The 13,990-nt window shown below is 34.8% G+C and overlaps 1 protein-coding gene across 1 annotated transcript; it reads left to right on the top strand.

The window, feature by feature from the left end:
• Positions 1 to 958: 958 nt before the first annotated feature.
• LOC111986274 (ATP-dependent 6-phosphofructokinase 5, chloroplastic) lies at positions 959 to 11,257 on the top strand. Its single transcript, XM_065767832.1, has 14 exons — positions 959 to 1,016; positions 1,255 to 1,585; positions 2,153 to 2,243; positions 3,468 to 3,541; positions 4,629 to 4,740; positions 5,341 to 5,436; positions 5,586 to 5,687; positions 5,784 to 5,858; positions 6,491 to 6,631; positions 6,779 to 6,899; positions 7,004 to 7,104; positions 7,319 to 7,399; positions 8,344 to 8,472; positions 10,708 to 11,257. The coding sequence occupies exons 1-14, from the start codon at positions 959 to 961 to the stop codon at positions 10,873 to 10,875; spliced, it is 1,680 nt and encodes a 559-aa protein (XP_065623904.1). The 3' UTR covers positions 10,876 to 11,257.
• Positions 11,258 to 13,990: the final 2,733 nt, after the last annotated feature.

Raw genomic sequence — 13,990 nt, 5'->3', positions numbered from 1 at the left:
AGATACAGCTATCGAGCCAACTATCGAGCTTTAATGAACTTGCACTTTCTTAGCTTGTTTCTTGAATAGACTTGATGACTTCAACACTTGATCTTGAAATCTTGTTTCTTGAAGTATTAAAAACACCTAGAACTACCCAATTACAAGTAAAGTGCATTTTGTCAAATGATTAGCCAATTACATAAAAGAATGACATATGTTCTTAACAAGTGAATCACATATGTCCTAACATTCCAGTATGATGCCTCCTCCTTATGTAAGCATTATTTGTATCAAAGCTCTAGAATCCCAAGTGTCACTGTACATGAAATGCAGTCACCCGGCGTACTTGGCACTTTTGAGGGTCTTTCCACTCAAGTTACTGATGATTCAAAATAATCCAAAAAAAAATTATACCTAGGATAGGAATATTGATGAGACCAAAAAGCAATATCCAACAGATCTCAACCCTTCAATCTAGAAAATTCAATAGTGGAAACTGACCAACAAATTATGTAGATTTTTCAAATGAATAGCAAAATGCGGAAAAAAAAATCCTCAACAGACCCATTTGCCTTCCCTCAAAACACAGCTATGAAATTTAAATATTCTTTATATTAGAACTTCAAGTATCACTAGAAAAAGAGTCCTTAATAGACCCATTTGCCTCCCCTCAAAAGCCAATGTTTATCAATAGCCACCAACTAGTAAACATAATTCTTGCCATTGTCTGAATATTTCACTTCCTTTTTTTTTTTTTTTTTTTTTTGGATAGGAATCAATGTAGTTGCTCAGTGATAAATGATAATGCATGAATGAATAGTAATTGACAGGAACAGCTTCTACATTTTTTGACAAGAGGTTTCAAAAATATAACTTCGCATTTAACTCTCCCCCAAAAGAACAGAAAAAAAAAAAATCAGATCCAAAGTTTGCAAACAAGTAATTGAAAATTTAAGACAATCCAACAAATTAGAAAATGAGGCACAACAAAGGAAAGACAATCAACCCTATAATATGCATAAACACCAGCCTCTGTATCTCCCACGATACTTCCTATCCTATTATTAGATTTTAATTAAGGTAGAATATTTAGATCCTAGATTTATTTCAATTTGATACCGACCATAAAATGGACATTCTCCATTTGTGAAATGGAGAGATCCATGTCCCAAAAGTCTTGGTCGTCCACTATGATTCCACACTCTCAAGTCTCTAGTCTTCTCTGGAAATATGAAAAACAAAAGCGACCAAAAGTCTAACCATTCTGTAAAGCTTCATGCAAAGCNTCGCACGCGATCACTCCCAAACTCGCTCTTCCCGGCCACGACTTCTCTTCTTCTTCATCATCATCTTCTTCTTACTATGGACTCACCTTCCCCTACTTGAACTCCCGTTTTCAGGGATCGAATTCAACAACCAGACTCGCCAAGAAGATCAGGGTGTCTGCCAAGTTAGCCAAGCACAGCCCCGCCATTGATTTCAGTGATCCAGACTGGAAATCCAAGTTTCAAAACGACTTCGAAACTCGCTTCAACATCCCTCACATCACTGATGTCTTCGACGACGCCGTTTCCATTCCCTCCACTTTTTGCCTCAGAATGAGGTCTGCTTCTCTCTCTCTCTCTCTCTCAATTTTTATTAAGTTGTTGTTCATGTAAACACACTTCAAGAAGTTCAATAAGCTTTAGTGATTGTGTTATCACAGCAAAATTGTAAACTATGTATGAATTGGAACATTCCGCAAATCTCTGGAATTTTTGGTGCATTGCGTTGCTGATTCAACTAAAAATAGCTTAAACTCAATAAATACATAGTATTTATGAATATTTAAAAAAAAAAATTAACATCAAGAATTTTGAAAATCTAACTACTGGATTGCAAATTGTTTCCTCTCTTAACAGTCATATGTTTAATAACATATGATTTATAAACTTATTTTTTATTCATGATTTTATACTACAAAAACTTACAATTTAAATAATTGATCAATTTATTCTTCTTTAAATTTTGTAAGCATTGAGGATATAAAAAGAAAATGTGATCTAATGGTGAATTTGTCATTGTAGCTTTAGGCTACAACTAAGTTTGTGGTCAAACTTTGTACTTCTATAAATATGCTTTGAATTTTTAATTTAATTTTAATTATTGTATTTGTAATATGTGTTGACAGGACACCAGTATCAGAAGAGTTTGCGGGAGGTTACCCATCAGATGAGGAGTGGCATGGTTACATAAATAACCACGACAGGGTACTTCTTAAGGTATATTTTATATTTCCTATATATTAAGTTGTAGCCAAGAGCATTGTAGCTCAATTGGTACATCTGATGATTTCGGCGAAGATATCCAATTCAAGAAACCCCTGACTATTGAATTATCAACACACAAAAAAAAGTATTGACATTGTATGTTTTGCTTTGAATTTTTAATTTAATTTTAATTATTGTATTTGTAATATGTGTTGACAGGACACCAGTATCAGAAGAGTTTGCGGGAGGTTACCCATCAGATGAGGAGTGGCATGGTTACATAAATAACCACGACAGGGTACTTCTTAAGGTATATTTTATATTTCCTATATATTAAGTTGTAGCCAAGAGCATTGTAGCTCAATTGGTACATCTGATGATTTCGGCGAAGATATCCAATTCAAGAAACCCCTGACTATTGAATTATCAACACACAAAAAAAAGTATTGACATTGTATGTTAGTCATTAATTTATCCTAATAACATTGTAATTTGTAATTTTGATTTTGATGACCCTAAATTTGTACTTTTGGCAAATATACACGTCTTGGTCCCTAAAGTTAGACTCAAGTTTTGTTTTATATCCTAAAATTTTGAAATGTTAATTTTTAGTTCTCAAAAAATTGTATACTTACAAAGAAAGCTAGTCCTTCTGTAAATTTACCATTATAATTCTTGCTTATATGAAAACATTTGGCAAAGCCATGTGACACTCTGTTATAACAGCATTGTTATGGAAGGACTAACTTGGCATGTTTACTTTTTTCTGAGGATTAGAAAAGAACTATTCAAAATTTAGGCTATAAAATAGATCCTGGCTCAAATTGTAGGGACCAATCATATACTTTCACTTTTTTTTTTTCTCAGGAAAAAATGTTATATATGATGCAAAAGATGCTAGTTGTGTAAGATGATGTATAATGGGAAAACTTGAAATCAATGCAAGTTAAGTGCAGAAATTCAAAGTACAAATTTCAATTTTTGAAAGTTGAGGAACTTCATTTTTTTCCTTCATTCTTGCTATGTTTTTAGGATATGATAGCCCTATCTTTCACTTAAATGTGAGTTTTTTTAGAAATTGCTAAATTTTAGATGCCACCTCATTGTTCATATTTAGAGCACCAAGAACATGATTTGTATATATTCCCGTGCAAAATGCTAGGGATGTGATATATTTTCTGTCAAGCTATTTACTTCCTCTTTTGTCATAATTTTTCTTTTCATTCAATATTGCAGGTCATACACTACTCATCACCTACATCTGCTGGTGCTGAATGCATTGATCCTGATTGTACTTGGGTAGAACAATGGTAATTATCTATACTTAACTCTCTTTCAGACGATTGTGAAAATCCAGAGTATGCATTTGGTGGCAATGATTAGAAAATTCTTTAAACACTCAATGTTGCTTTCAGAAAAATATTTGATATTGTTGATATACTAGTATAACCTAGAGTGAATGGAGATCTATAGAGGCTTGCCAATGATAACTTTTTTGTGAACATACAGCAGTAGTGATGATGGGTGGTGGTTTGGCTCTCATGGCCTAGGGGTTCGCAAAACGCAAAGACGTTATGAGAAAGATGGGAGAGTTACATAAATGTGCAGGTTTTAACTGGGATCAACCTAGGATAAAGTTTCGAGAAGGCTCCTTTTTCTTTTCTTGGTGAGTCATGGAGTAATTACCTGTCTTTGCTGTCAAGAGGCAATCATGGAGGGGTATTATGGCTTAGAGAGGCAATGCAAAGGGATTTTAGTTGTGTGAGATGATTCCATGATCTAGAATGTAGGTTTATTGAGAATTTTCAAAAGAAGTCAATGAGCTATAGCTCAAATAACACTTCCTCTTCCCACAAGAATTGGTGAAGGGTGAGAACATGGGTTTAAAAGCCATTGAATGAGTGTGTAATTTACCTATAAAAAAAAGTTACCATAACTTGTGGCTTTGATTCGACCAACCATCTCTTGGAATTTGCACAAGAAAATGTACTCTTGGATTTCTGTTGAGATATGTGTGATTCCATAGAGTCTCTAGAGAGTGGTTGTCACCACAGTTAAGTTGGATTTTCTCTCTGAAGGAGTTGCAACACACTGATTTGGCATTTCTGTAATTATTATGCTGACTGATAACAGTTTGATACATATCCAGTAGTTTCTACCATTTGTAAATTTAAACTCATTCTAGAAAGAACAAAATATAAGCAAAGCATGTTGAGAAAAGTTTCCTGCAAATGAGATTTCATCAGTCTTGAAAAGAAGTGAAATATTACATGTAGTCATATTTTAACTTTTTACAAAACTCTCTCAGGAAATTGACGTGTGTGCGTGTTTGGTTTATGTAATATCAAATTTTGTTTAAACTGTGACTTAATAATGTGATGCATTGGAACTTGGCAGGGTTCATCGTGCTGGGCCTCGAGAGAAAATATACTTCAGACCAGAAGAAGTGAAAGCAGCAATTGTAACTTGTGGGGGGCTCTGCCCTGGTCTCAATGACGTCATCAGACAGGTCATTATCATGACTCTTTTGTGGCGGTCATTCATTACATTGATTATAGTTTTACCTTCATCAAATTTGCAATCTTATTTGAATGAATTATCATTTCTCATTTAGAGCAGTCTCAGACATTGTGGAAATCATGCAGCATCTTAATTTGTATTGTCTGGTCTAGTTTCTGGCATTTCTTTGTACATCAACTAAACCTTTGCTTGATAGTATCTCTGGAGCTTAACAAATTTCTGTGCTTAAAAACAACACAGAACCTAACTGAACCAAAGCAATTATATTAGTAAGCAATATTCCTAACATGATTATATTGCTATATATTAAAAATTCCCTTGAGCATAATACTGCTCTAAATTTAAACTTGAGTTTAATCTGCATTCTTAGAACCTTCTTGAATACAGTAAACATGCACCCAGCATTTTGAGGCTGTAAGTTTGTAACAGCTCACTCTGAATTCTGGCAAATGGTGGTGACAAATATTCAAAATGATTGGTGTATAGCATTTTCAAAATGTATTTCTTTTGAACCCCCATATGGGCATATCTAGTCAGAATGCCTAAGATTTTATTTTATTGTAATTACTTAAATCATATTCTGCTGCAGATTGTCATTACCCTCGAAATATATGGTGTAAAAAAGATTGTAGGTATTCCCTTTGGTTATCGTGGATTTTCTGCCAAAGAATTAAATGAAATGCCGGTATGTTCTCTCACCTTTGTAATTATTTTAAACATTGATTGTGTTATCAAAAGTTTTCTATGTACCTGAGATAAATGCATGCTTTTAATTTCTGAAACTATGGTTAGAGTTGTAGATTAAATTGTTTAGGTTTTGACTTTGATCATCAGCTATCAAGAAAAGTGGTTCAGAATATCCATCTTTCTGGTGGAAGCTTGTTAGGTGTTTCACGTGGAGGACCTAGCATTAGTGAAATAGTGGACAGTATGGAGGTGCTCATTTAATCTTTCTTAACTGTTTCAAAATTGCATCTTAATCCCTGGAGATAATAGAAGTCATCTGATTTATATTTTGCATGTTAATGCCAGGAAAGAGGAATCAACATGCTCTTTGTGTTGGGAGGGAATGGCACGCATGCTGGGGCCAATGCAATACATAATGAGGTTGTTAAGCCTGTACTTTTGTACTAATTTTGCTCACCATTTGATTTAGTTTTCTAATGCATTATTAAGATATTCTTTCCAGAATGAATCTGCACAGAGAAGCAAATAAAAAATATTGCTTCTGAGTTGTTTATCTAGTTCCCATTACAAGTTCATGTTATAAAGTCAATTAAATAAATGAATAATATTAACAAAATAAATAATGAGAACGTGCATTTGAATGCAATATACTATATATCAGTGTTGTCTTCATCTTCAAGGCTAATGGAAATGAGATAATGATGTACTGCTACTTATCCAAAACAGAAAAAGAAAAAGAAAATGATGCACTGCTACTTATCCCCCACAAAAAATAATGGACTGCTATGCCTTGAAGATAATTACATCAAGAGCCAATGAGCTCTCACCTAAGTGGCACCTCCTCCCCTAGTGAAAGCAAGGTGGAAGGTGAGGTCATGGGTTCAAGACCCAATGGATGTGTAACTTACTAATAAAAAAAATCTTACTGGAGGTGCAGTTGTGGCTCCTTCCTAAATTTGTCTTTACAAGTTGCTAGTGCTTGCTCTATTTACTTCTAGGGGCTTGCCTTTTATCCTTCCTGAGGCCTAAGTTCATATATCTTCTGCTTTCAGTGCCGTACACGACGGATGAAGGTGGCTGTAGTTGGTGTGCCAAAAACTATCGACAACGATATTCTGCTGATGGATAAAACTTTTGGTTTTGATACTGCTGTTGAAGAAGCACAAAGAGCAATAAATTCTGCATATATAGAGGTACTTCACATGCATTTTAAGTTGCCTTTGCATATATTTATGTTTCTCTATATAATGTTCCCTGCTGAATTATTTCCTGGTGTTGATCCCCTCATGGTGAAATGAAAAAAAAAAAAAAAAAAAAAATTGGCCTCAATCTTGTTATAGGCACACAGTGCTTATCATGGTGTTGGCATTGTGAAATTGATGGGCCGTAGCAGTGGATTTATAGCTATGCATGCAGCCCTAGCGAGTGGACAAATTGACATATGTTTGATTCCTGAGGTACCTTTTTTTTTAATCAGATGCCTGAGGTACTTATTACTAGTGATCATTTGGATGATTATTTTTGTTAGCCATTACTAATACTGCTGATGTGCACATTTAAGGTACCTTTTAATTTGCACGGGCCTCATGGTGTTCTGCGACATCTGAAATACCTAATTGAGACAAAGGGTTCAGCTGTTGTCTGTGTCGCAGAGGGAGCAGGACAGGTATGTCGCATAAGGATTACATATTTTTGGTTTTAGGTTGAATGCTATTACTGATCAGGTGATAGTCATTGTGCAGTCCTTTCTGGGCTTCAATCAAAACTATGATGAACCATTTTTGTACATTCCACAACATCACATAAATGTTATAACTTCTTCCTGATATTTTTCCCCTAAGACAGTAAAATTTTTCATTCTTTGTTTTTTCCTGATGCAGGATTTTCTTCAGAAAACTAATGCTAAGGATGCATCTGGAAATGTTGTATTCGGAGATATCGGTGTACACATTCAACAAGAGGTTGGTGGTTGTGTTTTGCGTTTTGACTTATTTCACGTGATCTTGATCTCCATGATACTAGAGACAACCAAAGTCAGTGGGTTGATGAATGATTAGATGACTTGACTGAATGTCTAATGTGTTAGATCAGTTGATATGTGTTGCATAGATAAAAATGGATTGTTGTTTGACCTTGTAGTTGTCATTTGTCAGAGTTAAAAATATGCTATTTTCAAGCCTTCAGGATCTAAGTTCTGTTAGTGTCTTTTGCCAAGACTACATTTCGTGAGTTGACTACTTTGATGTTATGTGCAGTGCACAAGACCACGTGCTTCTGTACTTAGCTGGAAATAATTGATTAACCTCCCTTTTTTTTAATCATTAGAATTGGAGATAATTTTATTAATTATTACTGATCGTGTATTTTAAAACATTTAGCCCATGTTGCATTTGTCAAATTCCCTCATTATTTCTCAAATTCCCTCCCTCTCTCTCCCTTCCCGTTTAAAATTCTGTTTTCTTGATGGATATGTTGTGAGAGGCTGCGTTGATATCTCTGAATTCAATCACGAAAAGACTTGGAGGTTCTATTCTAATTACTCAGATACAATTTTTCCTAAGATGGCATCATCAAACTATGGGATAAGTTTCAATGATGACGTAGCTATGATGGCTATCTTGTGTTACTGAATCTGATAGCATATATTCTTTGAAATATTTTACATGGAACTTAATGTTGACACTTTTGCATTTTGTACAATATTAAGCAATATTTCAAAAGGCACAGGTGCTTTTGAGTCAACATAATATTTTATTCTGTTGTGTATAATCTTTCTTGCTTGCAAAGAATTACTGGTATTCTGGGCAACTCAAAAAAAAAAAAAAAAATTGAATCCTTTCATGCATACTCTACATTCATTGGGCTTACTCTATTTACTGATATCTAATTACCATTATTTTGTCAGATTAAAAAAGCTTTCAAGGCGATTAGTGTTCCAGTTGATGTGAAGTATATTGATCCCACATACATGATCCGTGCATGCCGTGCAAATGCATCAGATGGAATTCTATGCACTGTACTAGGACAAAATGCTGTGAGTCTCTCTCTCTCTCTCATTGTAATTGTTAAGCTTTGTCTAAAAAGTTTAAGCTAATAAGAATAAGTGAATTCAATCGTTTAACGATTATTCTAACACTCCCCATCATTATGGGTCCAAAATCCACTCACTGAGTGGACTTAACACATAATTTGTAACTTTTAAACAAGAGGTAAAGTAGAGAGTAGAGACAATGTTCGAACTCAAGACCACATGCTTTGGTACCATGTTAAATTACCACTTGCCCCAAAAGATTAAGCTGATTGGGTATGGTGAATTTACTCACTCAACCATTATTCTAACAATAATATATAGTCTCTCTACTGCCTGGATATGTAGCAGTACACAGGTGTAAGGATTTCAATAGTGATGGCCAATGTCTAGGCCCAATATTTGTTGTACTTGACCTTATTGGCCAGAGACTAGCCTACAGCTTAGCATCTCTTACTTGGTAGTTCTGGGGAATGTAATCAAGGGCTTCATCTTGTTTAAACCCAATTCACAAGAATATCTTAAGTAAAAACATAGGACCAAGAAGTCATTTCTCAACAACTCTACTATCAACCAATCCCTTAGTGGGGACTGCTATGACATTGAAGCTGGGCAAGTAGATGACCTGAGAAAAATAAACATCTATTGTTTGGGTTATTGACACTGTGATGAACCAAGATCAAGACTTTCATCGCGAAATAGGATGCTTTATCATAATCAAGGTTGGACCAGTTTTCTGGGTTTGGTTCAATAATAATTGGTGGTACTAGTGAGGTTTTTGGCAAACCAAAAAACTGATTAAATTCTTATATAAGCTGAACCAAAAATAAAACAAGTTCAAAATCGAATTGGTTTTACATCCAGTGTGTCTAGACTTAAGTTAGAACCAAATAAAACAAGTTCAAAATTGAATTGGTTTTATGTCCAGTACGTCTAGACTAAGAACCAATCACGGTGGGTTATGTACGTGAAATGCTGAATTTAGAACTGATTTTTAGTGGAAATGTGCATGTGAAACCTAAGAAGCACAGATATAACATGACACGAGACACAACAGTTAATTATTATTTATATTGTTCTGTATATTTTATATTATTTTAAGCTTTTTTTTTTTGTTTGTTAAATAGTGATAATAATTAAAATTATTGTAACTAACAATCAAATTAAAAAATAAAATAAAACATTGTAACAAAAGCATGTGATAATAATTATAAATTTTAAGTTTTTAAGTATTTTAACAATATCCCCTTTTTCCATTCAGCTAGAGATTTAGAAATGAAAAGCATTAATTACATTGTCAGCATGGTCTTTTTTAAAATAAAACATAAAAATGACACAGTAGATGGAGGATGACAGTAAGCAGTGAGAGCAGATGGGCTTAAACCATTTAAAAAAAAAAAACCCCACTATGTGCATGTGTAACTTAAAAATTAAAAATAAAATAAAAGGTTTGTTACTAAATAAAAATTGAAGTCAGTAGAAGTTCTTTTCAGAAAAGGGTTGAAACTTCACAGTTTCCAGTTAGGATCTTTATTATTATTTTTTTTTCAAAGTAATTGAAAATATTTATTGAAGAGAATAACAAACAAAGCATCCTGTGTACATAGGAAGTGTACTAGGTTTGCTACGAGCATCATCTAAAGTTGCACATATATAGAAATTCGTTCAAGTTAGAAAAAAAGTGACCACTTGAAGCAGTCATATAGTCATACAGAGAGTGAAATAAAAAAGAGTCTTAAATATACTAATATAGTTAGGAAATTTTATCTCTTATTGACATCTATGGACCTGGTAGGTCCGGCTGTGAACTTTGGTCCTGTTCAGAAATTGGTTCAGCAAATATATTGATTCCAAGGTTGGATCAGAAATTGCCTTTTGTAATTGCATCTATGCTCAATTTGGCTGGGCCATGTAAGATTGTGGCTTGATCAGTGCCCTATTTAACTCAACCTCAAACTTGCCTTGTTTCAATTGGCAAGCCTATGAGAGCTCAAGCATGCCTGAGATGGCAAGCTGAGATCTGGCAGTTTCAGCGATTGATCAAACTTAATCATTTTGACTTGGCCAAAGTTCAAGTGAGCATCGCTCAAATCACCTAGGGTTTGCTAGTCATTTCATATATAGGGTTGTTCTTTAAGTGCCTCTTTCACTTGTTTTCAGATTTCCATTAGCTTTTTCATGTCTTTTGAGATGGTTCAGTCCTGCTAATGTCTATTCAATATGGATGTGTGGGTTTGGCAGGTTCATGGCGCATTTGCTGGATATAGTGGCATTACTGTAGGCATATGCAACACTCACTATGTCTACCTTCCAATTCCTGAAGTCATTTCTTATCCCAGGCTGGTGGACCCGAACAGTAGAATGTGGCATCGATGCTTGACTTCAACAGGCCAGCCTGACTTTCTCTAATGATTTTATTTAAGTTATAAGACTTGAAAATATATCTATATAAGCTCCCAAAGAGTAGAGTCTAGGACAGATACCAGCATCAAAAGGTTTTTTGTTAGTCTGGTCACCGCATGCTGTAGAAGAAATAAATATCAGAGGATTACATTCCCTCTACCAAGCAAAGATGAGGGAATATTTTGGATTCATTGCTCTCAGATTTCCTTGACAATAAAGTTCCAGAGGAATCATCTGGCAATTTATTCTTTAGATTTAATGTTTATTACAACGATTTGTACAAAATTTGTTGTAACTATGATATATGTCAGCCACAGTTAAAGACTATGCAAACTAGACCCGTCCGTAGTGGTCTAGCTTATAAAATTTAGTTGCATTTTTTGGATCATATTTACTTGAGTTTAAATTATCAGCCTTGAGACTCCAATAAGTAATGTTATATTTGAATGTTGGGCTATTACGAAACATGTTCATAACATGCTGTGAACGAAACAAGAATATATGGATAAGTAGAAATATAAGAAAAGATAGGATGTGGAATGAAGAAATAAGATTAAAGATAAAGAGTCGGTCCCATTGATGAAATGATGTGAGAATTTTGTTTTGATGAATAAGCAAATTTATTTTAAAAGAAACATGTATATCAATACAGCATAAAAACACCAAAAAGGAATCAGCTAGGCCAGCCAGCATCTCAAGACAGAAACAAAAGCAAACAAGGATGGGAAATCTAAACACTCAAACCATCTACAAGGAGGGCACCTGAGAACTGAGCTAGAGATGCCCCAAGAACACAACTCTGCTCTGTTTAACACACATGCAGAAACCGCCTGTTTTCACCCTTTTTAACTTCCCATTTAACACTTTTGCTCTTCAGAATTTTTTTGAGAATTCAATAGATATAATGGGAGAGGAGGTTTTGAACTCTGGATGTTTATGTTAAAAACACCTCCAACCAGTACATATGTAAAGTAAAAAGGCTGACAATGAGACTCTTGTCAATAATCTATGTAAAGTAAAAAGGCTGATAATGAGACTCTTGGCAATAATCTCTTCAAAATTAATCCTACCTTGACGAAGAACATTGATTTTGAGCTGCCACAGGTGATAGACACTGGACCATAAAACATTTTGCATATCACATATCTAAACTCCTTCCCTCAGATGATCTTCTCCCCCACAACATGATTTCTGCCAAAGGAATTTAAGATTCCTGATAAAGCACCGATCCATCATAGTTTTTCACACTCTTTTGGACAGAGGCCACTCAAAGAAAAGATGCCCCTATCCTCAATTCTATTTCGGCAGATTCCACAGCTAGCATTATTAGCACACATACCTAACTTTAAAAAGCCTCTCTTTCCTCAACAATCTATTCTAGATAGCTAGCCAGCCAACCAATGAAAGCATACTTAGGTATTGCACCCTGGAACCATATTAGTTTCCACCACTTGACCTCGAGATTTTTCCTTCTTATATAGCTCCAGGTACTAAAACAAGAGTACAAACTAGACTTTGAAGGGATCCAATACCTATCTTCGTCCACCAACTCTATTAATGGGAGTTTACTTTGCATAGTTACTAGGTCTTCATATTTAGCTGGAGGCCAATGCCAACCCCGATCCTGCAAAACACTAGAAACCATAACATTCAGAGAACCAGCTAAAACATGCACTAAACAACTCTATCGTCTATACATCTGATAAAGGACACCATCTAGAAGCCACCAATCACGCCAAAGAGAATGTTGGAGGCAGTTCCAACTTCAAATCTGAGCAGCATCCTTTCTAAGTTTTAAAATCTTCCTTGGAGCATTTGCATTCGTGCAAAAATTCATGTCTATTTTAGGGGAAAATATATCCTGTTACGGGGTATGTCTCCTCCTATTTTAGCATAAGAATCTACTTTTTTCTTTTTTCTATTTTATATACTTATTTTTCAAAACACCTCACATCAGATTTACGTAAGAGTAAAAAAAAGAAAAGAGTTGGTTATAAAATAGAAAAAGCTAAGTATATAAAATAGAAAAAAGAAAAAAGTAGGTTCTTATGCTAAAATAGGAGGAGACATACCCCGTAACAGGATATATTTTCCCCTAAAATAGACATGAATTTTTGCACGAATGCAAATGCTCCAAGGAAGATTTTAAAACTTAGAAAGGATGCTGCTCAGATTTGAAGTTGGAACTGCCTCCAACATTCTCTTTGGCGTGATTGGTGGCTTCTAGATGGTGTCCTTTATCAGATGTATATACCCAAAAGCAACTGCCCTTTAAGAGGTTAGTTTTGGCCCAAGGAACCCATAAAGATCCAGCCTAAGCAAACAATGACCAAATGAAACCTCTGATAGCTGTCTTGATCCATTCCTCAATCCTCTTTAAGCCTAATCCTCCCTCACTTTTTAGCTTGCACAGCAAATCCCAATTTATTTTGGCACCAATTGCAAAACTAGCCAAACTATTCCAAAGAAAGCTAGTCAATCTTTGTTCCACGGCTCCAAGGTCTTTTTTAGGGAGAATAAACATTCTAGACCAGTAATTTTGAAAGTTAAACAAAAATGATTGTATTAATTAAAGTTTTCTGGCATAAGACAAATATTTCAGGGACCAAGAATTAACTTTGGCTGTGATTTTGTCAACTAAAACACTCTTTCTCAGACAATTACCTCCACGAAATAAGTAGAACACTTATAAAGGTACCTGACAGGAAGCTTCCTCTTTGAATTGAATGATCACAATAATTTGAATCTTTAGACTAAACGGGATAACAACAAAAAGAACTTAACTTTAAAGCAACCAGCCCAGAGATTTTACATTGATGGCTTCTAAAGCCGTTTGTACCAGGCTTATTGAATGGATATCTGTAGCAGAAAAACTCACCAAATTATTGGCAAAACTTAACTTCGAAGCAACCAGCCCAGAGATGCTATATTGATGGCTTCTAAAGCCGTTTGTACCAGGCTTATTGAATGGATATCTACAGCAGAAAAACTCACCAAATTATTGGCAAAACAAAGGTGAGTTAGCCTTAAACTTTTACACTTTAGATGAAACTTGAACTTTGGTGAGTTATGAATATAGAGTTTAGTTGATAACCAAAACAAAGAGGTAAGGGGGACAATG

Source organism: Quercus suber, unplaced genomic scaffold (assembly GCF_002906115.3).
Source record: "Quercus suber isolate HL8 unplaced genomic scaffold, Cork oak 2.0 scaffold_853, whole genome shotgun sequence".
Taxonomy (NCBI): domain Eukaryota; kingdom Viridiplantae; phylum Streptophyta; class Magnoliopsida; order Fagales; family Fagaceae; genus Quercus; species Quercus suber.
The sequence above is the reverse complement of the archived record's forward strand: the minus strand, read 5'-3'. Positions and strand labels throughout refer to the sequence as shown.